The sequence below is a fragment of the Scyliorhinus canicula genome, chromosome 8 (assembly GCF_902713615.1).
Source record: "Scyliorhinus canicula chromosome 8, sScyCan1.1, whole genome shotgun sequence".
NCBI classification, from domain to species: Eukaryota; Metazoa; Chordata; class Chondrichthyes; order Carcharhiniformes; family Scyliorhinidae; genus Scyliorhinus; species Scyliorhinus canicula.
In genome coordinates, this window is record NC_052153.1 from 91507874 (window position 1) to 91535772 (window position 27899).

At 48.1% G+C, this 27899-nt stretch overlaps 1 protein-coding gene across 1 annotated transcript in view; it reads right to left on the reverse strand.

Annotated features, from left to right (window-relative positions):
- The window catches only part of vps13a (vacuolar protein sorting 13 homolog A), a 634190-nt gene that overhangs the window by 563213 nt on the left and 43078 nt on the right, over positions 1-27899 (reverse strand). The window contains 3 exon segments of the mRNA XM_038803880.1: positions 10506-10615; positions 13108-13209; positions 21561-21656. Of these exon segments, the coding sequence (XP_038659808.1) occupies positions 10506-10615; positions 13108-13209; positions 21561-21656 (308 nt within the window).

The following is a 27899-nucleotide window of genomic DNA, read 5'->3' on the forward strand; positions in this document are numbered from 1 at the left end:
GCAATATTCAGACTTAGTTACTGCGTAGCCTAACATTTTTCCCAGTGCCAGGCAATGACCATTATTATGATACCAACTGATTTTACCACCCACATTTGTTAGGATATCTGATAAGAACCACAAACATTTTGTTTAAATTTGTAAAACTGTAGGAAAGGATACTTCATCCCAGGAGAGATGACTCTGATCTTTTACGTTAAAACAAACTTTAATTTAAACAAAGAATCAAACACATTATCAAAGAAAATAGCTTTAAAATTATTAAGCAGTTCTTAAACACAAGGAAAAGCTTAAATTTACTATCTATATCTGTTACCAACTCCAATTAAGCAACCAATACAATTCAAATGCGACTTATAAATAAAGATAATAAACAGATTACTTGCTTAGTTGTGTAGACTTCAGAGAGTGAAATTCTTTCAGGAGGAGAACCAGTACACTTCTGCTCAAGCTATCAGCATTTGGCAAAATTAAAATCCTTGTCTTATCAGACTCAAAACCTCTGGCAAATTGAAAACGACACAGACAGACCTGGCCCCTCTCAATAATTACATAATCTGTTTCCCACTAAAATGTAACATGACATCATAGAATCTCGACAATGCAGAAGGAGGCCTTTCGGCCCATTGAGTCTGCACCGACCCTCTGAAAGAGTATCCCACCTCTGCCTAATCCCCTAACCTATCCCCGTAATCCCACTTCGGGGCAATGTAGCCTAGCCAATCCATCTAATCTGCACATTTTTGGACAATGAGAGGAATCCGGAGCACCAGGACGAAACCCACACAGACACAGGAAGAATGCACAAACTCCACACAGTCACCAGAGGTCGGAATCAAACCTGGGTCCCTGGTGCCGCGAGGCAGCAGAGCTAACCACTGTGCCACCCTTTGCCTGGGTAATTTATTAATAAAACAGTCTAATAGCCCTCACAATTGCAATTCAGTAAATTGGGCAGTAACCTCTGTTGTCTGAAGATGCAGTTAAAAACAGAAATCAGGAAGTCACTGTGTCAAAGATATCCCCCTCCTCCACAGGGTACGCTGCAACAATCCTGACAGTAGTATCAATGCAACGGTGTGAACTTGGGGTACTTGACCAGTATTTCCCCATTACAAACACCAGAATACATTTGGGCTGGTGCATCCAGGAGTGAGTGAATGTATTTTCTACCATATTTAAAGTGACCAATTCTTTGGGTTTTTTTTTAATAAATATTTTTATTCTCCTCCTTTTTCCCCATTTTCTCCCAAATTTACACCCACCAACAATAAACAATAATTAGCAACAAATATGTCAATCCCCATAATAACAACAATCCCATCCTCCCACCAACCTCCAAATATTAGCCCGCATGTTTACAGAAACAAATGACAAAAAGGAATCAGGGATTACCCATAGTCACCCTTAATACACACAGCCCTCCACCCCCCCGAACCCTCCCACCCATCCCCGCCCAACTCATGTTCGATAGCGTGGCCAATCCATCTACCTGCACCTCTTTGGGTTGTGGGGGTGAGATCCATGCAGACATGGGAGAATGTGCAAACTCCACATGGACAGGGACCAGGGCCGGGATTGAACCCAGGTTTTCAACACCGTGAGGCAGCAGTGCTAACCACTGTGCCACCATGCCGTCCTGTGAGCGAACGTTTAACAGCTCTCAGGCCCTGACAATTAAATGTTACAACTTTTGGAGTCTCATTCCTTCATGTGTCAATAGATAACTATTTCTGCCAGGCTCTTGTTTCTCTCAATTTCATTTGTGTTTCCCAATCTATATCACTTTCTAGCCATTATTTAAATCTGTTTTATACTTCTTGGCTTTAAATCTGTGTGGTTCAGTGAGATTTTATCAATCTAATTTTTTGGGGGTTTTTTTTTTTAAACAAACATTTTATTAAGGCATTTATGATTTTATAACAATAAAAGATACAAATACAAATGTAAACATAGTTCCGTGCGTAACACACCCTCCCACCTCTCCTGTTCTAGAAACCACCTTGTCCTGTATCCCCTGCGGCGGTAGAAGCGGAAAGGTCGAAACCTGCCTTCGCACAAAGTCCCTTATCTGCAGATATCGAAACCCATCCCCTCCCGGCAATTCAAACTCCACTTCCAGATCCTCCAAACAGGGAAAGTTCCCATCAATAAACAGACCTCCCAGCCTCTCAATACCTGCTCTCTGCCACCTCCGAAACCCCCTAACCATCCTCCCTCCCTGGTACAAACCGGTGATTACCACAAATTGGAGCCCGCACCGATGCTCCCTCCACTCCCATATGCTTCCGTCACTGCCCCCAAATTCTCAGGGCCGCCACTACCACCGAGCTTGTGGACTACCGGGCCGGCGAGAACGGCAGAGGAGCCGTTAACAATGACCCCAAACTTGTGCCCTTACATGAGGTGCCTCCACCCGCTCCCACACCGACCCCTCCCCCACTACCTAAACATGACTATATTTGCCGCCAAGTAGTAGTTTCTAAAGTTCAGCAGTACCAGCTCTTCCCCACCCCTCGTCTCCGCTCCTAAAGCACTTTCCTTACTCACGGGGTCTTACCTGCCCACACAAACCCAGATATCACCCTATTCACCTGCTTAAAAAAGGCCTTTGGTATAGACATATTGAGGCACTGGAAAACTGAAATATCAGGAGAACCATCATCTTTACGGTATGTACCCTCCCACCTCCAAAAGTCATTTGTTCAACTAACCGGTCCAGATTTAATTTATGTAGCTGATCCCAACCCCGTGCCACCTGAATACTCAAGTCACAAAAACTCTCTCCCACCACTTTAAACGGCAACTCCCCCAGTCTCCTCTCCTCCCCCATCGCCTGGATCACAAAAACCTTGCTTTTACCCATATTCAATTTGTACCCCGAGAACCGGCCAAATTTCCCTAAGATCCGCATAATCTCCCCCAACGCCCCCTAACGGGTCAGAAATATATAGGAGTAGGTTGTCTGCATATAACGAGACTCTGTGTTCCACCCCACCCCGGACTAGCCCTTCCATTCCCTTGACGCTCTCAGCGCCATCGCCAATAGTTCTATAGCCAAGGCAAACAACAGTGGGAGCACATCCCTGCCTTGTCCTCCGGTGTAGTCTAAATCAATGCAAGCTCACCCGGTTCGCCCGCACACTCGCCACCGGTGCCTAGTACAGCAACCAAACCCAGTCAATAAAGCCCTGCCCAACCCCAAACCGTCCCAGGACCTCCCATAAATAATTCTATTCTACCCGCGTCTCCGCGTCCATAGTGACCACAACCTCCACCCAACCCTCCCCACCTCGGAGGGCATCATGATCACATTCAGGAGCCTTCAAACATTGCCCATTAGCTGTCTGCCTTTAACAAGCCCCGTCTGGTCTTCCCCTATCACTCCCGGAACACAATCCTCCATTCTCGAGGCCAGAATTTTGGCCAGCAATTTGGCATCGACATTCAGTGGAAGATTGGTCTGTATGACCCACATTGCTCTGGATCCTTCTCCCGTTTCAGGATCAATGAGATCGAAGCTGTGACATTGTTTGGGGAAAGAACACCCCGCTCCCTTGCCTCATTAAATGCCCTTACCAACAATGGGCCCAGCATCCGGGAAAACGTCAAAAATTCCACTGGGTAGCCGTCCGGTCCTGGGGCCTTGGCCGACTGCAAGGCCTCCAATCCCTCTATTTCTATAATCCCGATCAGAGCTCTCAACCCCTCCACCAACCTTTCCTCCACCTTCGGAAACTTCAGCCCTTCCAAACATTGCCTCATCCCCTCTGTCCTTCACTCTTCCTATCTCACTGGCCGCCTCCCTTTTCCTTAGCTGGTGTGCTAGCATCCTACTGGCCTTCTCACCACACTCATATACCGCCCTTCTCGCCTTCCTCAACTGCCCCACCGCCTTCCCTGTGGATATCAGACCAAAGTCCATCTGCAGCTTCTGCTGCTCCTTCAACAGCCCTGCCTCCGGGGCTTCAGAATTCTGTCCACATGGAGTATCTCCCTAACCAACCTATCCATCTCTGCCCGCTCCACCTTCTCTCTATGGGCCCGTATCAAAATTAGCTTCCCCCTAAGCACTTCCCATACCGTTGCTACCGAAACCTCCCCCACATCATTTATCTCCAAATAATTCTGGATGGTCTCCCTCATCCGCCTACACATCCCTCATCCTACAGTCCTACATCCAATCTCCATTGTGGGCACTGACCCCCCTCCTTGCTCACCCGTAAATCCACCCAGTGTGGGGCATGGTCCGACACAATTGCCGAATACTCGGCATCCACCACTCAGGCCAGCAAAGCCTTGTTCAAAAAAAAAAAAATCAATCCGGGAGTACACTTTGTGAATATGGGAGAAAAAAGAAAACTCCTTCGATCTTGGCTGTCCGAACCTCCACGGATCTACCCGCCCTCTATTCTATAAAGTTTTTTAGTTCCCTTCGCCGCGGCTGGCAGCTTCCCTGTGCTAGAACTCAACCGATCCAACCTCGGATCACTGACCGTAATAAAGTCCACCCCCATGATCAACCTATACGAGTCCAGGTCTGGAATCTTCCCCAACACCCGCCTCAAACTCCATGTTGTCCCAATTTGGTGCGTAAACATTCACCAATACCACCGGCATCCCCTTCTGCTTCCCACTTACCATAACATACCTACCTCTTCCCCCACCTCAGCTTCCCACTTACCATAACATACCTACCTCTTCCCCCACCTCAGCTTCCCACTTACCATAACATACCTACCTCTTCCCCCACCTCAGCTTCCCACTTACCATAACATACCTACCTCTTCCCCCACCTCCCCCAGAGTCCGCCACTATATTCCCTACCTCAAATGACACCCGCCTATTGATCAAGATCGCAGTCCCATAGTTTTAGAATCCAGCCCCGAATGAAATACCTGCCCAACCCACCCCTTCCTCAACCTAGTCTGATCCATTACCCTCAGGTATGTCTCATGTAGCATTGCCACGTCCGACTTCAACCTCTTGAAATGCGCAAAGACGCGAGCCGTATTGACCGGCCCATTCTGCCCTCTCACGTTCCATTTGTTCAGCCTGGTTGGGGGCCACCCCACCCCGGCCCCCTGCCAATCAACCATCACCTTTTAGGCCAGTCTCCAGCCCGCGTCCCGCGCCTCCTCAGGCCCGCCCTCAGGCGCCCACCGTCATCGGCCTCCAATTTGTCTCCAAGCGCCAGTCCCCCCCCCCCCCTCCCCCCACTAGCAAAGTAACAATTCCAACCACCCATAACAAACCGAACACCTGCTCGACGCCCACTGCTTCCGTGATCTAGCTCGCCCAGCTAGCCTGGTAGCCCCCGACCATGACGCCAAGCATCCTACCCCCCACTGATCTCCCTCCCCTCACCCGCTCGAACATACATATACAAGACATAACAATCCCCAGCAAACACAAAGAAGAAAATTCCACCCACCATCCCCCAGTAAGAACAAAGTTAACCCGCATACAAAACTGAGCAACGGCCCAAAGATTGTACAAAAACAATACATACACAGCCAAAAAAGAAATAAATTTAGCAGCACGGGTACAGATTTATCGACCAAGTTCAATGTCCTCCATCACCTGCCAGTCCCCTGTCCTTAAGTTCATCGCCTCATCTGGCTATCGGAAATAAAGTTCTTAACCCTCAGAAGTAACCCACAAACGAGCTGGGTACAACGTGCCGAATTTCACCCCCTTCTTGAAGAGGGCCAACTTAACTTTGTTGAAGCTCGCCCTTCTTTTGACCAGTTCCACACCGAAATCATGGTAAATGCGCAGCTCATTATCTTCCCATTTGCAGCTCATCGTCTGCCTGGCCCACCTCAAGATCTGTTCCTTGTCCAGGAACCATGGTGCATTCGTACCACCATCGCTCTCGGTGGCTCATTCATCCACGGCTTCCTCATAAGCGCTTTGTGCGCTCTGTCCACCTGCAAGGGTCGAGTAAACGCATCTTCCCCCAGCAGCTCTAGAACACAAGCGCCACATATGCCCCTGCGGCCGATCCCTCGATGCCGTCCGGGAGGCCAACGATCCTCAAATTCTGCCTGTGCGACCTGTTCTCCAGATCCTCCACCTTCTCCTGCAGCCTTTTCTAATGGTCCCTCAACAGCCCCATCTCCACCGCCGTCGCGGTTAGCTGGTCTTCGTGCTCAGCCACCGCCTCTTCCACCTTCTGGATTGCCTGTTCATGGGCTTGCAATCTTTGCTCCACCCATTCAATCCCCATCTTACTGAGGAGGTCGTGGATAGCACGTTTAGCGAGTTGGTCACACCGCAGGTGAAGGTTACTGAGGGAGATAGAAAATGGGTGACCAAAAGAAAGAGCAAGAGTAGGAAGGCAGTGCAGGTGTCCCCTGCGGTCATCTCCCTGCAAAACAGATATACCGCTTTGGATACTGTTGAGGGAGATGGCTCACCCGGGGAAGGCAGCAGCAGCCAGGTTCATGGCACAAGGGGATGAGAGAAGAGCTAGCTGAGGTAGACTGGGAGCTAAGACTTTATGGTGGAACAGTTGAGGAACAGTGGAGAACCTTCCAAGCGATTTTTCACAGTGCTCAGCAAAGATTTATACCAACAAAAAGGAAGGACGGAAAAAAGAGGGAAAATCGACCGTGGATATCTAAGGAAATAAGGGAGAGTATCAAATTGAAGGTAAAAGCATATAAAGTGGCAAAGATTGCTGGGAGATTAGAGGACTGGGAAATCTTTAGGGGGCAACAGAAAGCTACTAAAAAATCTATAAAGAAGAGTAAGATAGAGTATGAGAGTAAACTTGCTCAGAATATAAAAACAGACAGTAAAAGTGTTTACAAATATATAAGACAAAAAAGAGTGGCTAAGGTAAATATTGGTCCTTTAGAGGATGAGAAGGGAGTTTTAATAATGGGAAATGAGGAAATGGCTGAGGAACTGAACAGGTTTTTTGGGTCGGTCTTCACAGTGGAAGACACAAATAACATGCCAGCGACTGATAGAAATTAGGCTATGACAGGTGAGGACCTTGAGAGGATTGTTATCACTAAGGAGGGAGTGATGGGCAAGCTAAAGGTAGACAAGTCTCCTGGCCCTGATGGAATGCATCCCAGAGTGCTAAAAGAGATGGCTAGGGAAATTGCAGATGCACTAGTGATAATTTACCGAAATTCACTAGACTCTGGGGTGGTCCCGGTGGATTGGAAATTAGCAAACGTGACGCCACTGTTTAAAAAAGGAGGTAGGCAGAAAGCAGGAAATTATAGGCCAGTGAGCTTAACGTCGGTAGTAGGGAAGATGCTGGAATCTATCATCAAGGAAGAAATTGCGAGGCATCTGGATAGAAATTGTCCCATTGGGCAGACGCAGCATGGGTTCGTAAAGGGCAGGTCATGCCTAACTAATTTAGTGGAATTTGTTGAGGACATTACCAGTGCAGTAGATAACGGGGAGCCGATGGATGTGGTATATCTGGATTTCCAGAAAGCCTTTGACAAGGTGCCACACAAAAGGTTGCTGCATAAGATAAAGATGCATGGCATTAAGGGTAAAGTAGTAGCATGGATAGAGGATTGGTTAATTAATAGAAAGAAAAGAGTTGGGATAAATGGGTGTTTCTCTGGTTGGCAATCAGTAGCTAGTGGTGTCCCTCAGGGATCCGTGTTGGGCCCACAATTGTTCACAATTTACATAGATGATTTGGAGTTGGGGACCAAGGGCAATGTGTCCAAGTTTGCAGATGACACTAAGATGAGTGGTAAAGCGAAAAGTGCAGAGGATACTGGAAGTCTGCAGAGGGATTTGGATAGGTTAAGTGAATGGGCTAGGGTCTGGCAGATGGAATACAATGTTGACAAATGTGAGGTTATCCATTTTGGTAGGAATAACAGCAAACGGGATTATTATTTAAACGATAAAATATTAAAGCATGCCGCTGTTCAGAGAGACTTGGGTGTGCTAGTGCATGAGTCACAGAAGGTTGGTTTACAAGTGCAATAGGTGATTAAGAAGGCAAATGGAATTTTGTCCTTGATTGCTAGAGGGATGGAGTTTAAGACTAGGGAGGTTATGTTGCAATTGTATAAGGTGTTAGTGCGGCCACACCTGGAGTATTGTGTTCAGTTTTGGTCTCCTTACTTGAGAAAGGACGTACTGGCGCTGGAGGGTGTGCAGAGGAGATTCACTAGGTTAATCGCAGAGCTGAAGGGGTTGGATTATGAGGAGAGGTTGAGTAGACTGGGACTGTACTCATTGGAATTTAGAAGGATGAGGGGGGATCTTATAGAAACATATAAAATTATGAAGGGAATAGATAGGATAGATGCGGGCAGGTTGTTTCCACTGGCGGGTGACAGCAGAACTAGGGGACATAGCCTCAAAATAAGGGGAAGTAGATTTAGGACTGAGTTTAGGAGGAACTTCTTCACCCAAAGGGTTGTGAATCTATGGAATTCCTTGCCCAGTGAAGCAGTTGAGGCTCCTTCATTACATGTTTTTAAGGTAAAGATAGATAGTTTTTTGAAGAATAAAGGGATTAAGGGTTATGGTGTTCGGGCCGGAAAGTGGAGCTGAGTCCACAAAAGATCAGCCATGATCTAATTGAATGGCGGAGCAGGCTCGAGGGGCCAGATGGCCTACTCCTGCTCCTCGTTCTTATGTTCTTATGTACTCGGGTCCAGGTACTTTTGTCTGTGCTTGGCAAAGCTCTCATAGAACATACAGTGCAGAAGGAGGCCCTGCAGCACATCGAGTCTGCACCGGCCCACTTAAGCCCTCACTTCCAAAAAACCCCTCCCAACCTTTGACGTCACCAAGGGCAATTTATCATGGCCAATCCACCTAACCTGCACGTCTTTGGACTATGGGAGGAAACCGGAGCACCCGGAGGAAACCCACGCAGACTCGGGGAGAACGTGCAGACTCTGCACAGACAGTGACCTAGCGGGGAATTGAACCTGGGACCCCGGCGCTGTGAAGCCACAGTGCTAATCACTTGTGCTACCGTGCTGCTCTCCTGAAGGAATTCCACCAGCTGCTCCGTTGACCACTGGGCCAGCAATCCTGGTCCCAGAGCCTCCGCCATGTTTTCCTGTGCTGCAGACTCCACTCCCTTCTTTGCCCAACGATCTCTCCGTTGCAGACCACTTCTGGTCCATGAATCCATAAACTGGTGGGGGATTCCTCTCCTCTACCTCACCAGTCTGCAAATTTACCGATCAAATCCCCCATGAGTCGTAGGAAAAGGTCCCAAAGGTCCACCACGAGCGGGAGCTACCAAATAAGCGACCTCTCACTCCATGGTCGCCATCGGAAGTACAATCTAATTGTTTGAATAGCCTCACCGTTTCCTTCCTTGCTCATAGAGACAACAGGTACATTTTATAAGGTGCCATCCTATATCAGAGCAAGTCTGCGATCAAAACAGAGGTGTGGGCAGCTGACATTGAGTTGCATAAGGAAATGTTATTGATGTTCGCTGATCCCAAAATCTGGTCCCATATCATTCTCTAGATAAAATTCAACTTCCTTCACACACAGTCCAATAAATTAAGCTGAAAATTTGTTTCTATCTTTCTGAATTTATATGTTATTATGCACATCCAAATAAAAAATGCGCTCAGATAACTTGCCCTAATTGAGAATTGATGCAGAGCCCCATGTGAATTGAAGCAGAGCCTCATGTATACTCAATAACAAGTAATCATGCAAAATCTTATTAATATAGCAATTCTTTAGATTATGTTGCCAGAAAACCTTTGTAAACTTGCAGTCAAGGGTGAGGAATTTAGGGTGGCATTCTCTTATTTATTTTCCCCACTGAATTTTAAAAACTCTGGAAAACCAAAATCATGGAGGTGAGTCCCACGGCATCACGCTGGCGGTGCAAGCTCCCCACCCCCAACTGCAGCAGCATGGTGTAAATGGAGTGCAAGAAAGGAGAATATGCCGTAAAAAAAAACACATATCAGGCTCAGAACTGAGTGTCCAGTCATCAAAATGTTTTACCAACTATAAAATCAGCTGCATAGGTCAGTCCCTGAAGAGCCAACAGATGTAGGTTTAAGTCCTGCTCCAGTAGCCCTGATCCAAGTAAAGCATACTGGCCAGGATTCCCCCTTCTGGGGACTAAGTCCCCACGCCGGCAGGAAAACCGGTGCCAACAGCCCCCGGGGGCTAGGTGGACGCCGGAGGGATTGGCACTGCACCGTCCGGCGCTGAAGGGATGGGGCGAGTTCGCACATGCGCCGAAGGGCCGGCGTGATCTTGCGCATGCGCAGAACGTCCAGCGTGATTCAGAGCATGCGCAGACCGGCTGGCGTATTTTATCCAATGCGCTGGGGGTTCTCTTGTCCACGCCGGCCATGGCGGAGCCCTACCGGGGCCGGCGCGGAAGAATGAAGTGCCCCCACGGAACAAGCCCACCCGCAGATCGGTGGGTGGCAGATCAGGAAAAAAATTTACATGTTTTTAAACGCACAACTGAAAACAAATCTCACATTTAGCCCAAAAATAATCCAAATACTCACATTATCTTCATAACGGATATGGATGTTGGTAATTTTGACCTGCAAATTCTTTATAACCTGAGTAATTAATTTTTCAATGAAAGAGTCTTGCTGTTGTTGTTTTGGAATATCTGTAAAAATGAAATTCAATTTGAAAAGCAGTAGTAATCACAGTATTGTATTTCATTACGTATGCATTTTCTGCAATGTTCTGGCAGACAGGAAGGGACTTCTGCAATCACTAATAGAAAATTGTGAAAACATCCATTAGTTTCCATAATGCGGCAGGAAAGTTTACATGCCATAATTTACATATCACAAGTACGTATTGAGAAAGGTACCCACCCATATTTTAAGAAAATTAATTCAAAAAAGTTAACAGAGCTTCATTCAATGTTTCGGCCAGGTTGCAACTAAAACACCTAAAAAGAGATGTAAATTTGTTAAAATACACTATAACAGTTTAAACACAACTTAAAAAGATGTTACTACAGCATTTCAATATGCCCTGCACTTTTTTTCTCTAAACACAAGTCTAATCTTTTCTTCAGATGGTTTATGTAACAGAACTAGATAATACGTTATGTTCTCACACAAAGGCTATTTTCATGAGATTTGGTTCAGAAACGGTCAATGCAGCATCAGAGAAGCAAATAGTTTTAAAATCATATTTAGAAATCTTCTGTGATTTTCCCATGGGTAAATGGTACTGATGTGAAAAAGCAGAAAAGTTGCAGGTTAAATCCCTGGTATGTTAACTGCTGTTCTCCAGGTCAGGCCAACTGCAGAAAATAAATTATGAACACACCAAAAATGAGATGCTAGAGGCAGCGATTGGATATGAATTTTCTAACAATGGTTGGGAAATAGCAACCAATGATTAAGAAATACATTTATTAAGAGGGCGAGCAGTATTCAATGATCTCTCCATGACAAGTTTGAAATTGGATAGGGCATTTAATCGGGTAGGATGGTAGACGATGGGGATGGCTGCCACCAACTGAGACCCTTAAGTGGGCAAATAATGGCCTCACCCTACCACTGCTGGCAAAAGGGCCTGATGCCACTTAAGAGAGCACGACAAGCAAGCCTGTGCGAGTTGCTTGTCGTTTCCGTGAGTTTCCTCGTTCAAAGGCACAAGGTGCCTGATTGTGGGACCCTGAGCCACCCTGCTTCTCTTGCTGTGGATCCCCTACACCCGTGACCACCACACTTATGGGAAGCATAGTGGTTAGCACTGCTGCCTCACAGCACCAGAGACCCAGTTCAATTCCAGCCTCGGGTGATGCTGAGTTTGCACTTTCTGCCCGTGACTGTGTGGATTTCCCTCAGGTGCTCCGGTTTCCTCCCACAGTCCAGGTTAGGTGGATTGGTCATGCTAAATTGCCCTTTAGTATCCAAAAGGTTAGATGGTGTTAGTGGGATAGGGTGGGGGTGTGGGCCTAGGTAGGGTGCTCTTTCCCAGTTTTGATGCAGACTCGATGGGTCGAACGGCCTCCTTCTACACTGTAGGATTTGTATGATTCTACAATTTATTGCTGACCTGAGTGGCTTGGAGATCCTTGGACTCCAGTGAGTGCATTTCCTGCAACAACCACCACTTTCTTGGTGGCGCTGCTTAGCAAAAAGCCTGCCAACCTCGAACGGTCAGTAGCTCTTAGTGGGCGGCATCTCCCACCCCCATGGTTCTGATCCAGTGGAAAGCTAGCATATGCCCTGTTAATTGCTTAGTTGGTTTGCAATTCAGCAGGCCTTCCCAAAGCAAGAAACTCAAGTGTCTTGCCAGCTCAGGCGATCCTCGCTATTAAATTTTATCCAATATCTTCGGTCATTTTATTCAACGGAAAAAAAAATTCATCTGCAACCCAAAAGTGGCACAATATTCAAAGTACCCAATGGAGAAAAACAGCCAATTTACAAATAATAAAACAAGAAAATACGAATGCTGGAATCTGAAACAAAAGACAGAAATACATAAAATAATCAGTTGGATAAACAAATCTATGGAGTGAACAAAGAGTAGACTTTTGAAACTCAAACACTTGTTCAAACTAATTATTTCACGTATGATACCTCAAATGTTTGTCTTTTCCTCCATTACCTTCACCTACAAACTACTGTGGAGTTGAATGTGAGCAAGAATTATACAAGTGAAGGCATATACGAGGTTCACACTGGTATATTTGCTAACTGGACATCTTCTCTATGATCTTTTGTTGTACAACATAGGGGCAGCATGGTGCATAGTGGTTAGCACAATTGCTTCACAGTTCCAGGTTCGATTCCCGGCTTAGCTCACTGTCTGTATGCGGAGTCTGCATATTCTCCCCGTGTCTACGTGGGTTTCCTCCGGGTACTCCGGTTTCCTCCCACAGTCCAAAGATGTGCGGGTTAGGTGGATTGGCCATGCTAAATTGCCCTTAGTGTCCAAAAAGGTTAAGTGGGGTAACTGGGTTATGGGGATAGGGTGGAGGTGTGGGCTTGGGTAGGGTGCTCTTTCCAAGGGCCAGTGCAGACTCGATGGGCCAAATAGCCTCCTTCTGCACTGTAAATTCCATGATTCTATGATTGACATTTGCTGATAAGAACATAAATATCAGGCATTAATATCAGTTCACTGTACCTTTGTCAGCAACTTTTTGCTTAGCTTCTTCAATTCTTTGCAATTCTCTCTGTTTTATTTCTTGAAGCTGCAATTCCTCTTTTTCTGCATCGTACTCGATACCTAAAACACAAATTTAAAATCCAATTTACAAATGCAAGTATTAGCTGTCACAATTGTAGAACCTGAACGGGAGAGACAACAGGAACACAAGGTTAGAGGAGGAATTTACGACAGGATTATTAAGGTACACAAAACTACGAAAGACGTCAACTACTCTCCCCGAAGGGCCACCCTCCCTGACCTGCACCCAGGTCAGAGTTTTTAATACTGTGTGGATTGCCCTTGTCAAAGGGAAACCCCACCCCAATTACCGGGGAGTTCATCCTCAGCTGTGCGAGGGGGAAAACCAATGGAGCACAGTCTTTGCCCCCCAAGTGGGTTATAACATCTCTCTCTCTCTCCTCTCGAAGCTAGGGGAGAAATAAGGGTTGGGGCAGGAGGAAATGGTTAGATATATGCAGGTCAGGGATTTCGATAGGAAGGAGCGCTTTCCGGTGGTGCCGGCCCACACACAATTGGAAGAAGTACTGACAGCAGGGGGAATTGAGAAGGGGGTGGTGTCGGTGATTTACGGGGTGATTCTGGGAGAAGATCAGGTATCGCTGGAGGGGATTAAGACAAAGTGGGAGGAAGAGTTGGGGGAGGGCATGGAGGAGGGTTTGTCGTATGAGGTGCTCCGGAGGGTGAATGCTTCAACTTCATGAGCGAGCTTGGGGCTGATACAGCTGAAGGTGGTGTATAGGGCGCATCTCACAAAGACGAGGATGAGCCTGCTCTTCGAGGGAGTGGAGGATGTTTGTTAACGCTATGGGGGGGGGGGGGGGGGGGGGGGGGGGGGGGAGGCCCGCAAATCAAGTTCATGAGCGCGATTCTCCGCAACCACGATGGGTGGGAGAATAGCGGGAGGTCCGCTCCTGCACCTCCTGCTATTCTCCCACCCCCCCCCCCCCCAAAATGGCGGGTCCGGTTTTGCGACACGCCTCTTGGAGAAACGCGGGCCGCCGTTTTTTTACAGCGGCCCGCGATTCTCCGGCCCGGATGGGCCGAGCGGCCTGCCGTTCCCGACCTATTCACGACGGCGGCAGCCACACCTGGTCACTGCCGTCGTGAACATGGCGCGCCAGGTAAGTGTGGGGCCTGTGGGGTCGGATCGGGGATCGAGCACCACGACCGTGCTCGGGAGGGGATGGGCCCGCGATCGGTGCCCACCGATTGTCGGGCCGGCGTCTCAAGGGGATGCACTCTTTCCCCTCCGCCGCCCCACAAGATCAAGCCGCCACGTCTTGCGGGGCGGCTGAGGGGAAAGACGGCAACCACACATGCGCGGGTTTGAGCTGTCCAACCCGCGCATGCGCGGCTGACGTCATTAGGCGCCGCCGCCGCGTCATTCTTGGCGCGCCGGGCCTTGAAGCCAGGGACAAGGCCCGGCGGCCGAGTTTCCCGGTACAGCCCTCCTATCCCCCCGGGGAGGGGAGAATAGGGGGCCGGGAGAGGCTTCCGACGCCGTCGTGAACCTCTCCGGGTTTCACGACGGCGTCGGGCCTTGCGGAGAATTCCGCACCATATGTTTTGGTCCTGTCCATAACTGGAGGGGTATTGGAGGGAGGTCTTCAGAGTAATCTCGAAGGTGGTGCATGTGAGATTCGAAGCAGTTCCCCTTGAAGCCATATTCGGGGTGTTGGATCGGCTAGGGTTGGAAGAGGTAGATGTTTTATCCTTCGCCGCGTTGATCGCCCAAAGGCGGGTGCTGTTGGAGTGGAGGTCAGTTTCTCCGCCCTGTGCCCTGGCATGGCGGGATATCTGCTGGAGTTTTTAAACACACGAGAAAGTGAAGTCCGAGTGGAGGGGAAAGATGGAAGGGTTCTACAGCTCATGGGCTTTGTTTATTATACGTTTTCAAGAATTGGTGATATTTAAACATTGTGGGCTGGCGGGGGGGTTGGAGTGTATACATTACTGGTGATTATGTATCGGATTATGTAAGGTGTGATGGTGGATTCCGGATTCTTTTTCTTTGGTGTTTGTATTTAAAATGTTGAGGGTTGTTTGGGAGTGGGTGAGATGAAGGGATTGTTGGCCAGGGGATTGCCACTGTATTTATTACTGTTGATTATTTGTTGGAGGATGTAAATTTGATGAAAATGTGAAAAGGAAGGAGAATAAAAATATATTTTATAAAAACACCTCCCTCCCCTCCAAGTCCGGAGAAATGTCCATGTACTCGGTTTGAGGCTCTTTTTTTTGTTTTGGGAGTGATTGTCGGTTCAGTGTTTCTGATGCAGGTCCAGAGGTGTGCAAGCATCACCGATCCTGTTTAAGAGTGGATCAGCGAGGTGGTGTAGCCGGTGATGGGGTCAGTACTACATGCGGCTGGGGGTTTATTAAATGGGTGAGGTTGCTGTACGAGGCCCCGATGGAGATTGTAGCGACAAATGGGAGGAGGTCAGAGTACTTTAGGCTCCACCGTGGGATGAGGCAGGGGTGCCCCCTGTCCCCCTTGCTTTTTGCGTTGGCAATTGAGCCTCTTGCCATGGCTCCAGGGAGTCGGGGAGGTGGAGGGGTTTGGTGCGAGGTGGGGAGGAGCACCGAGTGTCGCTGTATGCGGACGACTTGCTGCTGTATGTAGCAGACCCGGTGGGGGGAATGCCGGAGGTGATGGAGATTCTTCCTGAGTTTGGGAGTTTCTCGGGCTATAAATTGAACCTGGGCAAGAGTGAGCTGTTTGTTGTACACCCGGGAGATCAGGAGGAGGGGATTGGTAGGCTCCCGCTAAAGAGGGCAGTGAGGAGTTTTAAGTACCTGGGGGTTCAGGTGGCTAGAAGCTGGGGGACTCTGCACAAGCTCAATTTTACTAGGTTGGTGGAGCAGATGGAGGAGGAATTTAATGGTGGGACATGCTGCCGTTGTCATTGGCGGGTAGAGTACAGTCCGTTAAAATGACGGTGCTCCCGAGGTTCTTGTTTTTGTTTCAGTGCCTCCCCATTTAAATTCCGAGGGCCTTTTTTAGGAGGGTGAACAGCAGCATTCTGGGATTTGGCTGGGCGCACGGGACTCCGAGGGTAAGGAGGGTCTTTTTGGAGCGGGGCAGGGATAGAGGGGGACTGGCGCTGCCCAACCTCTCGGAGTACTATTGGGCGGCTAACGTCTCGATGGTACGTAAGTGAGTAATGGATGGGGAGGGGGAAGCATGAAAGCGGATGGAGATGGCGTCCTGTGGAGGCACGAGCCTGAAGGCGCTGGTAACGGCGCCGCTGCCGCTCCCTCCAACGAGGTACTCCACGAGCCCGGTGGTGGCGACTACCCTCAAAATTTGGGGGCAGTGGAGGTGACACAGGGGGGAAGTGGGGGGCTCGGTGGAGGCCCCGCTGCGGGGGAACCACCGGTTTGTCCCAGGGAACATGGATGGCGGGTTCCTGGGGTGGCACAGGGCGGACATTAGGAAATTGGGAGACCTGTTCATTGATGGGAGGTTTGCGAGCCTTGGTGAATTGGAGGAGTAGTTTGAGCTCCCCCCGGGGAATATGTTCAGGTACCTTCAGGTCAAGGCGTTTGCTAGGCAGCAGGTGAAGGGGTTCCCTTCGCTGCCCCCACGGGGGGTAAGGGATATGTACTTTCGGGGGTGTGGGTCAGGGATGGGAAGGTGTCTGACATCTACCAGGTGATAGGTGATGCAGGAGGTGGAGGAGGCGTCGGTAGAGGAGCTGAAGGCTAAGTGGGAGGTGGAGCTGGGGGAGCAGATTGAGGAGGGGACATGGGCGGACTCCCTGGAGAGGGTGAACTCCTCCTCTTCATGTGCGAGGCTTAGCCTCATCCAGTTTAAGGTGCTGCACCGGGCTCACATGTCCGGGTCTAGGATGAGTAGGTTCTTTGGGGGCGAAGACAGGTGTGTCAGGTGTTCGGGGAGTCCAGCGAACCATGCCCATATGTTCTGGGCATGCCCGGCGCTGGAGGCGTTCTGGAAGGGGGTGGCGAGGACGGTGTCGAGGGTGGTAGGATCAAGGGTCAAGCGATATCTGGGGTTGGGGTGGAGCCGGGAGAGCAGGAGGCGAAAGAGGCTGATGTTTTGGCCTTTGCGTCCCTAGTAGCCCGGCGGAGGATCTTGCTGCAGTGGAAAGATGCGAGACCTCAGAGCGTGGAGACCTGGATTAATGACATGGCGGGATTCATTCAGCTGGAGAGGGTCAAGTTCGCCCTGAGTGGGTCGGTACAAGGGTTCTTTAGGAGGTGGCAGCCTTTCCTCGACTTTCTGGCTCAACGATAAGGAACTAGGTCAGCAGCAGCAACCCGGGGGGAGGGGTTTAGGGGGGTAGTGTTTAAGTTAATTTGCTTATTGTTAATTTCTTTTGTTGTTTATTTGGTTTGGGGGGGGGCGGGGTTTGTTATATGCGTTGGTACGGGTGCTGGGGGGTGCTTATTATTGTTATTGCTATTATTGTTCTGTTGATATTTATTTTTCAAAAATTCCAATAAAAATTATTTACAAAAAAAAAAGTACTACATGCGGCTGGAAAACCATGGGGGCAGGCCAATGTCCCTGTCCAAGTTGGAGTCTTCCAAAGAGACGTCAGGCATCTCAGCGTCTCGGTTTCCTACAAGCGGAGGTGATGATGACCGTGGGCGTATCTGGACTGGCACATCCAGAGTCTGTTCTGGGAGCTCATGCATACGGCGGCGGATGCGGTCCAGGTGGCGGCTTGCTTCATGTCCCTGTGCCCGGACAGAGTACAAAACTGGACCAGTCCTGGAGGACCACACCTGGACCCAAAATCATGCACGCATACTGCATCCCCCACGTTGAATTTACGTTGCTGCGAAAGTAGACTTGCGTCCAACGCGGAGAGGTCCTACTGCTGGCAGACCCGAGCACAGTTGTCTGGGATGACCAGGCTGAGGTGGGTCCGGAGCAGACGACCCATCATTATCTCTGCGATGCCACATCCATGGTGGCATGGGGGTCTTCCAGTAGCCGAATGGAAACCGCCCAGTCGCATCTCCCAATACTCTGTGGGTCAGCTTTTTTTATCTCATATAATTTACATGCAAAAGGAGGCCACTCAGCCCATCGAGTCTGCACCGGCTCTTGGAAAGAGCACCCCACCCAAGCCCACACCTCCACCCCATCCCCACAACCTTGTAATCCCACCTAACACTAAAGGCAATTTTGGACACCAAGGGCAATTTAGCATGGTCAATCCACCTAACCTGCACATCTTTAGACTGTGGGAGGAAATCGGAGCACCCGGAGGAAACCCACGCACACATGGGGAGAACGTGCAGACTTTGCACGGTGACCCAAGCGGGAATCGAACCTGGGACCCTGGAGCTGTGAAGCAATTGTTCTAACCACTATGCTACCGTGCTGCCCTTAATTTTCATTGCCCTCTTGAAAGTTTGGACCGCCCGTTCGGCCAAACCGTTTGATGCTGGGTAATAAGGGGCGGCCCTTATATGACGAATCACATTTGCGGCCAGAAACGCTTCAAATTCATTGCTGGTGAATGCAGCGCCGTTATCCGAACCTGCACTTCGGATACGCTAGGGGTGCTGAAAGTGTGTCGCAGCCGATCTACTGTTGCCCATGAGATCACGGTCTGCACCTTGTGAACCCTGGGCCACTTTGAGTGGGTGTCCACCATCACGAGGAATGTCGTTCCCTGAAATGGGCCGAAGGTGACGTGAACGCAGGCCCATGGTTTTCCTGGCGATTCCCAAGGGTGTATTGGTGCTGATGACAGGGCCTTTTGGTTCACCTGGAATGGTCTGCAGCGCTGGACCACCTTCTCGATGTCCGTGTCTATCCCGGGCCACCAGACATAGCTGCAGGCGAGAATCTGCATCTTGGACATCCCTGGGTAACCATTGTAGAAGTTTTGCAACAAAAGCCCCTGACCATGTTCCAGGATGACCACCCGTGCCCCCCAGAATAGGATGCCGTCCTCAACAGTTAGCTCAGAGAGCTTTGACGTATAGGCCCGCAGATTGTCAGGCAAAGCTCTGTGTTTGCCCCCATATTGGACCATGTGCCAGACCCTCGATAGCTGCGGGTCCGTCTGGGTCAGTTCTTTTCCACGAGCCGCTGTGACTGGCAAGAAATCCATAGCTACTACTTTCATGGCAGAGGCCAGGACCTGCGGTCTTGTGGAGAGGGACAGGCGGCACAATGCATCTGCGTGTCGGATCCGCATGCTTGTACGGTGTTCCAGCGTGTATTCGTATGCAGCCAAGAATAATGCCCATCGCTGGACCTTGGCATATGAGATTGCAGGAAATCGCTTGATCCTCTTTGAATAGTCCAAGTAATGGTTTGTGATCTGTATAGACCGTAAATGCGTGGCCGTAGACATACTGGTGGAACCTTCGGGCACCACACCAAATACCACTACCTTCTCAATTTGGGCATAATTCCACTCAGCGTTGGCCAGTATGCGTGACGCAAAAGCTATTGATTGCTCTGAGCCATCAGGCATCCGATATGCGAAAATGGCTCCGACACCTCAGGGAAAGCGTCAGGAGAAGAGGCTATGCCAGGTCGAAGTGCGTCAATAGTTTCTCAAGGACAACTGCCTTTTTACCTCTTGGAATGCTTTCTGGTGCGGAGGGTTCCATTCCCACTGGTGTCCTTTTTTTTTAAAAAAAGATTGTGAAGCGGACTAAGCAGCCTGGCCAAGTTGGGGCTGAATTTTCTATAATAGTTTATGAGTCCAAAAAAGAAGCGAAGTTTGGTTAGATCTTTAGGATTCGAGGCTGCCGGATGGGCCGCATCTCGTCTTCCATCGACCTGGTGAAGCCCCTTTCTGTCGGCCTGATATCCCAGATAGGTGCAAGGGGGAAAACATTGTTCAAGGCTATTTAAATAAATCTATTAGCCACTTGTAGAGAAACTCAGTCCTAGAACATGGCTACAGATTACATAACAGTCCCTGGGTGTACTGGATTAAGTTCTAAGCGAAACAATGCCTGAAAGACGTTATCGTCCAAGTCTCCAGACATATATAATCAAATTCCCTATACGTATATTTTCAGGAACCCAAGAGGAATTATGGTTCTTGAAGAATTCAAATGGACAATGGAAAAGAAATGGTGCTGCCCACACAACAGGTGGTGAATCAGGAGACTCCTTAGCAAAAGGAGAGCACCTTGCCTTAATTCAACATCATTTAAATGCTTGAACAAACTTTGAAAATCAGTGGGAAAACCAAATGCAAAAATCCAGAAGTTGTTTTACTGATCCATTGCCTTTGCAGCCCTTAATGATCATTTTAAAAAAACCTTCATGAACATCTTCAACAACCTAACACTCTGGCAAGTTTCACAAAGTGAAACCACATGCAGAAAGTTAAAGATGACTACATGGAATGCATTGATGTTTTGATGCTCAACAATACTGCACAGAATAATTTGCAAGCACCAAATTTTTCCACAAATTATTGGAAACATCATCTTTTAAATTTCAATTCACCTGAAAAAAAAGGTAAGCAATGCATAAATTTAATCTACCTGTTCACACTTTAAAATAGATTATATAGGCAAACATAACTCTGAATAAAATGTTTCTCTTTTGGAATTCTGTGACACCATTTATAGACTTTACTGAAGGACAACTACAAACTTGAATATTGCTATTAAAAGAAAGACATACTGCTGAAACTTTTCATCTTGCATCCATCAGGACAAATGCAAGAATGCCAAATTTCAAACACTTTAAACTTCAGGAGAAGATGGTGCTGAGTGGTTGCCAAGTCAACTGATTGCTTGCTTTCTCTGTGGTAACCAACAAGGAAATATAGGCTGTCCATGCTCCTGGACAATTAAAAACAGGCACAAGGCTTTAATATATTCCTTTTGCTTGCAGAGAACAGGTCCCTGCGTATGAATGCATGTCACTTCTAGCAAGTGTGAATGAGTCACATTAGGAATGAGACTTGATTATCTTATATTGGTTGTTAGTGTAGCTATTAGCAATCTCAGGATTATTCGGCAAGTGTTGTCAAAACACGAATCACAGAACCCATACAGTGCAGGAGGCTGAAATTTGGCCCACTAAGTCTACATTGACCCTCTGAAAAAGCACCTTACCTAGGTCCACTCCCCCGCCCTATCCCTGTAACCCCAGAACCCCATCTAACCTTTGGGCACTAAGGGACAATTTAGAATGGCCAATCCACCTAACTTGCACATCTTTGGACTATGGGAGGAAACCCACACAGACACAGGTAAAATGTGCAAACTCGACATCACCCAAGTTTGGAATTGAACCCAGGTCCCTGGCGCCCTGAGCAGCAGTGCTAACTTTTGTGCCACTGTGCGGCCTTAACATCTAACAATTAGCATTTTGCTTTGAGTCTTGCAAGCGCAGCTGCTACCCTACCTAGTACAAACAACCAAACTACTAAAAGATTAATTTTACTTACTGGCACATGGCACAATGAGCAAATAGATTCCATCCACTGTGGCTTCCACGGCTTGACCATAAAGATTGTTCCATGGTATCTTCAGTTCAAGTTTAGCTAAGAAAATGATAATTTTGTTAACTATGAATTAAAATAGGCAGCTTAAAATCTAAAAGGTATGTCAGAACGGAACAATACTGACTGATCGAGACACTTTTCCTCACATGTCCCAGATAATCTGTAAAGAACTGAGCCCATAGACTAAAGTAAGTTCAGTCTAAAGTCTGAGATTCAGACAAATATGATAGTTTAGCAGAGTTCTTCATTTTAAGTGGACAATTTGGCAAATGAATGAAATGCAGACAGAGGTTTTTAAGAGGGTGTTTGACAAGATGGCTCACAGTAGAATTGTTTAAAAAATTCAGGTGTATGGTACAAAGAAATCTAGCAGGATTAGAAATTTAGTTATAGGACAGGAAACAGCAGAACAGGGGTTACTTGGATTGGACAGGAGAGTTATAAACATTTTACGGTAGGGATGAGTGTTAGTCTACTTTTGTTCTCAGTGGAGATTTGGACTTGGACGTTGGGAGCACAATGTTGAAATTTGCTGATAACACAAAATTAGAGTTTGAAAAACCCAGCAAAAGAATGTAAAGACACCAGCAGACATAGACAACTTAACAGAATGAGCAGAAACTGGCAGAATCGGTGTGTAATTTAAATTCTGTTGTCATCAACCGTTTCCACAAAACATACAATCATTAACCCCATCGTCCTTGCAAGCTACCATCCAATCTCCAACCTCGTTCCTTTCCTCTCCCAATTGTGTTATCAACTCCTAAATTAGTTCCCAAATTTCCTCGAACTTTCCCCCCTACTATAGCACCAAAACAGCTGAGTCACAAATGACATCTAACATGGTCCGACAAAGATGAAGATTTCCTCCTGGTCTTTCTTGTCCTGCCTATAGTCTTTGTCACTGTTAATCACATCATTCCTCCTCCAACACCTCTCCATGGTCATCTACCTGGTTGGACTGCTCTCACCTAGTTCCATTTTTATACTACCTAATCATAATCATAAAATCACTTGCCGGACTTCCAGAGGCGACATGGAGGAAGTGGTCGCACATGAGGTGGCTCCCGCCAGGGTACTGTTGTGTTCGGTTGTCTAGCAATGATTCTACAGAACTGCTGGTGATTTAGCCAGAACGATATTTTATTAATGTACACGTGGTTAGGTACAATACGAATCATATACAGACCAATTTATTAGTTTCTTTAGACTCTCTCTCTTTAGACGACCCTTATGTACCCCTTACAACCTTCTCCTGCTGGCTGGATGTCATCTGACTGATGTCCCACGCCGCCTGCTGGTGGGAGTACATGTAATATTATCTACAGGCATATCACCACAGGTACTTTATTTTTTAGCCCTTTCCACGCAGTTTTTGGGAGTGTTAGGGTAAAACTTCACTAGTTCGATGGGATATGGTTCCCACACAAGAAAATCCACAAACAAAGATTTGGTGATGGATTCGGAAGCTTCGCGACGAGTGCTCAAATCCAACGGACTACATATCAAAGATGTTTGGAAGATGATGGAGAGGGTGGACTGACGTATCCTCCCGAGCTGAATTGAGCCCACCGGTCACTCAGGTAGGCGCCCTGCTCCAGCGAGCTGCCATGGGCAATCATCGGGAGGTTCCATAGTTTTCAGGAGAAGGAACAAGTCTTGAGGTGGGCAAAGGATCATCGAGACATTTGGGCAGCACGGTAGCATAGTGATTAGCACAGTTGTTTCACAGCTCCAGGGTCCCAGGTTCGATTCCCGGCTTGGGCCACTGTCTGGAGTCTGCACGTTCTTCCTGTGTGCATGTGGGTTTCCTCCGGGTGCTCCGGTTTCCTCCCACAGTCCAAAGATGTGCAGGTTAGGTGCATTGGCCATGCTAAATTGCCCTTGGTGTCCAAAATTGCCCTTAGTATTGGGTGGGGTTACTGGGTTATGGGGATAGGGTGAAAGTGTGCGGTTGGGTAGGGTGCTCTTTCCAAGAGCCGGTTCAGACTCGATGGGCCAAATGGCCTCCTTCTGCACTGTAAATTCTGTGAGACTACAAATGGGATTGTCGCGAAGGATCATCGAGACTACAAATGGAACGGTCACGCCGTCAAGCTCTATCAAGATGTGGGTGCAGAACTGGCTAAAAGGTGGGTAGCATTAAACAAGGCCACGGCCGCATCGTACAAGAGTGGAGTTCAGTTTGGGATTGCACGCCTCAGTGTGACTAGGAGTATTATTTTGATGCATCAATGGGAGCAGATGCTTTTGTTAGAAAGCATGGACTGGGGCAAAGTTAATTGCAATTTACACAGCATCTATATATTATTGGGGGGGTGCATGTGGTTATGGGAACTTGTTGGGGTCTCTTGTACTAGTTTATATTTTCTTGTTCCTATGTGGGATGGATGTTATTTCTTTGAATATTAAATTTGGACATGAGCAGGGGGCTGGTTGTTTTGGCTATTTATTTGTCTTCACTCCAGAGGAGGCCGCCCTGGTAGCTGAAGAGTTAGCTAACGGGAGTGTGTAGTTTTAGATAATGAGCCTAGGGTTTTTGTTTTGTTTGGAGGTGGGGTAGTTGAGGTAGGGGCTAGGGGATTTTATTCTTTGTCTTTACTCTAGCAGAGGCCACCCTGGTAGCTGAAGGGTTAGCTAACTGTAGTGTGTAGTTTTAGATAATGAGCTTAGGGTTTTTGTTGTGTTTGGGGGTGGGATAGTTAAGGTAGGGCTAGGTGATTTTGTTCGGCGTTTTGGTTGTTTCATTGTTTATTTGGGTGTGGTATTGTTGGGAGGCCTCCCCGAACAGGTGCCGGAATATGGCAACTAGGGGCTTTTCACAGTAACTTCATTGAAGCCTACTTGTGACAATAAGCGATTGTTGTTATTATTATTATTATGGGGAGAGGAATGAGGGCAGGTATAGTTTTTTTGTTCTTTGTTTTGCCTTGATGGAGGGCTTGATAAGCCTGTACTTTCTAAATAGTCGTTGGATTCCCCCTCTTAGTTGAAATAGCTGACTCTGGTTTTGCGAGGGGGGAGGTGGGGGGAGAGAGAAAAGAATGGAATACCCCCAATTTGGCCGGTTGGACCAGACAAGATTGTGGAAGGGATGGGTAGGACAGGTATTCCACTCTGGTTTCGATGGTACGGCCCAGGGCGCTGCAGTTTTGCTTAATAAAAGGGATCCTTTTCAGCGGCTTAGTTCCCAAGCAGGCTTATCAGTGGGTCTTTGACGGGCATCTCAGTGGTCCTAGTTAATGTGTATGCTTCAAATTGGGATGATACAGCTTTTATTAACAAACTACTGGCTTCTACTCCTGACAGACTCTCACCAGTTAATTTCCAGGGGTTGTGACTTAAATTTTGTTTTAGATCCTCATTTGGACTGATCTAGACCCACATCTCTGATTCCATCAGGATTGGCAAAGGCATTATTGTCTTTTATGGAGCAGATTGGTTGCGGGGCGAGGGGGGGGGGCGAGAGGGGAGGGGGGCCGAGAGGAGAAGGGGGGGCCGAGAGGAGAGGGGGGGGGGCCGAGAGGAGAGGGGGGGGGGGAAAGGAGAGGGAGAGGGGGCGAGAGATTTATTCTTGGATTTTGTCGTGTCTAACGATCACCGCCCGGGGCAGTTCCCCAGTTCTTGGCTTCTGTCTCCGAGACCTGTGCACTCTGTCCATTTCAGGGTCCTTGACCTGCACCCCCTCCGCCACCAGTATTCTTGAAATGTACATCGTGGCACTCGTACCTTCTACTCCTTCAGGCAGGCCCACTATTCGAAGATTCTTCCTTCGCGACCTATTTTCCTGCTCCTTCACCTTTGTTCTCAACGTCTTGCAAAGGTCTCCTAAGAGGCCCACCTCCGCCTCCAGTGCCACCACTCTATCGCTGTGTTTAGAGATCACCTTCTCAATCTCTCGGATCTGCGACCCGTGCCTCCATTTTTCCACCCTCTCCATTGAGCCCTTCATGGGTGCCACAGCCCTTCGATGGCCTCCAATTGATCCTCCTACATGACCTTCCTCTGCTGGTGGAACTCTTCCTTGTTAAGGACCATCAACTGTTCCATCTGGGGCTGTCCTGCTTGCACTGACCCTTCCCCCTCCGCCATCTTTCCACGAGCTGCTGCACCACAGGTCTCTTCCAACTCCTTGGCCAGGTCCTTCACCTTCTTCTGCCATGTTTGGAAACCAGCAGACATGCCACGCCCGGGGTAAGTTCTCCTCCGACCTTCTTTTACACTTTTCCGTCAAAGTTACACCCGATTTGGGGTAAAAAGAGCTCCTTTCTACACCTTCAAGCAGGAGCTGCCCTGTGTGCGACCACTCACACTGTGGCCGCCACTGGAATATGGCCTATCTAGTTATTGAATGCTGATGCTAAAACATTAGCTAAAGTGCTGACAATGCTGTTGGAGCCCTGCCTTCCAGGGTTGATCTTGGAAGAACAGACAGGTTTTGTCAAGGGTCGACAGCTGTCAGTCAATATACGTTGATTATTAAATATCGGCGTTTCCCCACTCCAGCACCCAAACAGGAGACATCGTCTTGGGAGGTTTGGCTTCGGGCCAAAGTTTATACCTTGGATTTGTTTTCCATATAGGGCTCCCACTACAAGCGTATATTACATTTCAGTTGAATAGGTGTATGAGGCAGGGTTGTCCATTGTCTCCGCTTCTGTTTGCTTTGGCAATCAAACCACTGGCCATAGCATTAAGGGGATAAAGCGGGGAGGGAGGGAGCATAGGCTGTTCCTTGTATGCGGATGATCTGCCTCTTTGTATCATGGACTCAGTCTCCACCATGGATGATATAATAAAGCTGATTAGGAATTTTGGCTCCTTCTAGGAGTACAAGTTCAATTTGGGCAAGAGGACTTCCGGTGATGTCATGTCGACACAACACACAAAAAGTGGCTCCTGGCATGGTCTTTTGTATTTCCCCTTTACCAGTTTTTGTTTTCCCCCCACAGTTTTGCTTATCAAACTCGGTGAATTGAGTCAGTGAACTCTCTCCAGACAGGGGTATGTCTAAATCATCGATGAAGAAGCTTCATATTAAAAAGGCCCAGGGACATCTGGTGACGGGGATGAACTGAACGGACACATGAAAGGTGGTTCTCCTCCTGAAAATATAAATTTAGGCTCTTTCAATCGAGAATTGGGCCAGGCAGACAAAGTCCTGCAACTGGGAAGGACACCCGATCACTATATACCAGGCACTGGGCAGACATATATATTTTTAAAATAAATTTAGAGTACCTACCCAATTATTTTTTTCTAAATCAGGGAAAATCAGAATCAGGGAAAAAAATCCCCTCACTCTTCAAACAAAATGGAATGAAAGATGCCAAACAGACTCAGTGCAAGGGGCCGGAAAGAGACAAAGAGTGGCAAAAGCCTGGAGAAACGAGGTGGCGGTGGCTGAAGCATTGGTCACCATGCAGGTAGCCCTGGATTGTCAATTGCTCTGTAATTGGAGGTAACAAAGTTGGTGGCAGCACAGGGGAACCCAAAAGGGAAAATTGTAGACTAGAAGAATCGGTCACAGTGCCAAAATCTGCAAATGGACCTGCTGGAGGGAACCAAGGGCAAGAACTCAACAGACTTCATGGCTCAGATGCTGGGAAATCTGGTGGGGAGAAACAGCTTCCCCAGGCTATCAGAGAGACTCAGAGCCCACAGCTCACTCCGGCCAAAGCCCAGGGAGCAGCAGAGTGTCATAATTGCCAAGCTGCACCGGTTCCAAGACCAGGAAAGAATCCTGCGTTGGGCCAGGCAGACAAAGTCCTGCAACTGGGAAGGACACCCGATCACTGTATACCAGGACATTGGGGCAGACATATATTTTTAAAATAAATTTAGAATACCTACCCAATTATTTTTTTCCAATTAAGGGGCAATTTAGCGTTGCCAATTCAACTAACCTGCACATCTTACAGGGGTGAGACCAATGCAGACACGGGAGCGTCTGGTGGAATTTAATAGAGCAAAGTCAGCCTTGTACAAAAGCAGGGTGAAGTTTGGCATCCTATACCCGGCTGAACTACGGTTCACCTTTCAGGGCAGGGAACATTATTTCACTGTCCCTGCGGCCGCGGTCAAATTCGTCCAAGAACTCAGGCTGGGAAGGCAGCAGCAGCGGATGACACCCCGAAGGACTGAATCTTGAAAAGACTACTTGTGCGGGACTGTGCTGCCATGATCTGAATGTGGGAACTAAAACCCAGAATGATGGAGGCAAGGGCAGTAGAGGGTGCGGAAGAGGAAGAAGATAGATAGTGAGCGAAGGAGGTTCAAGCT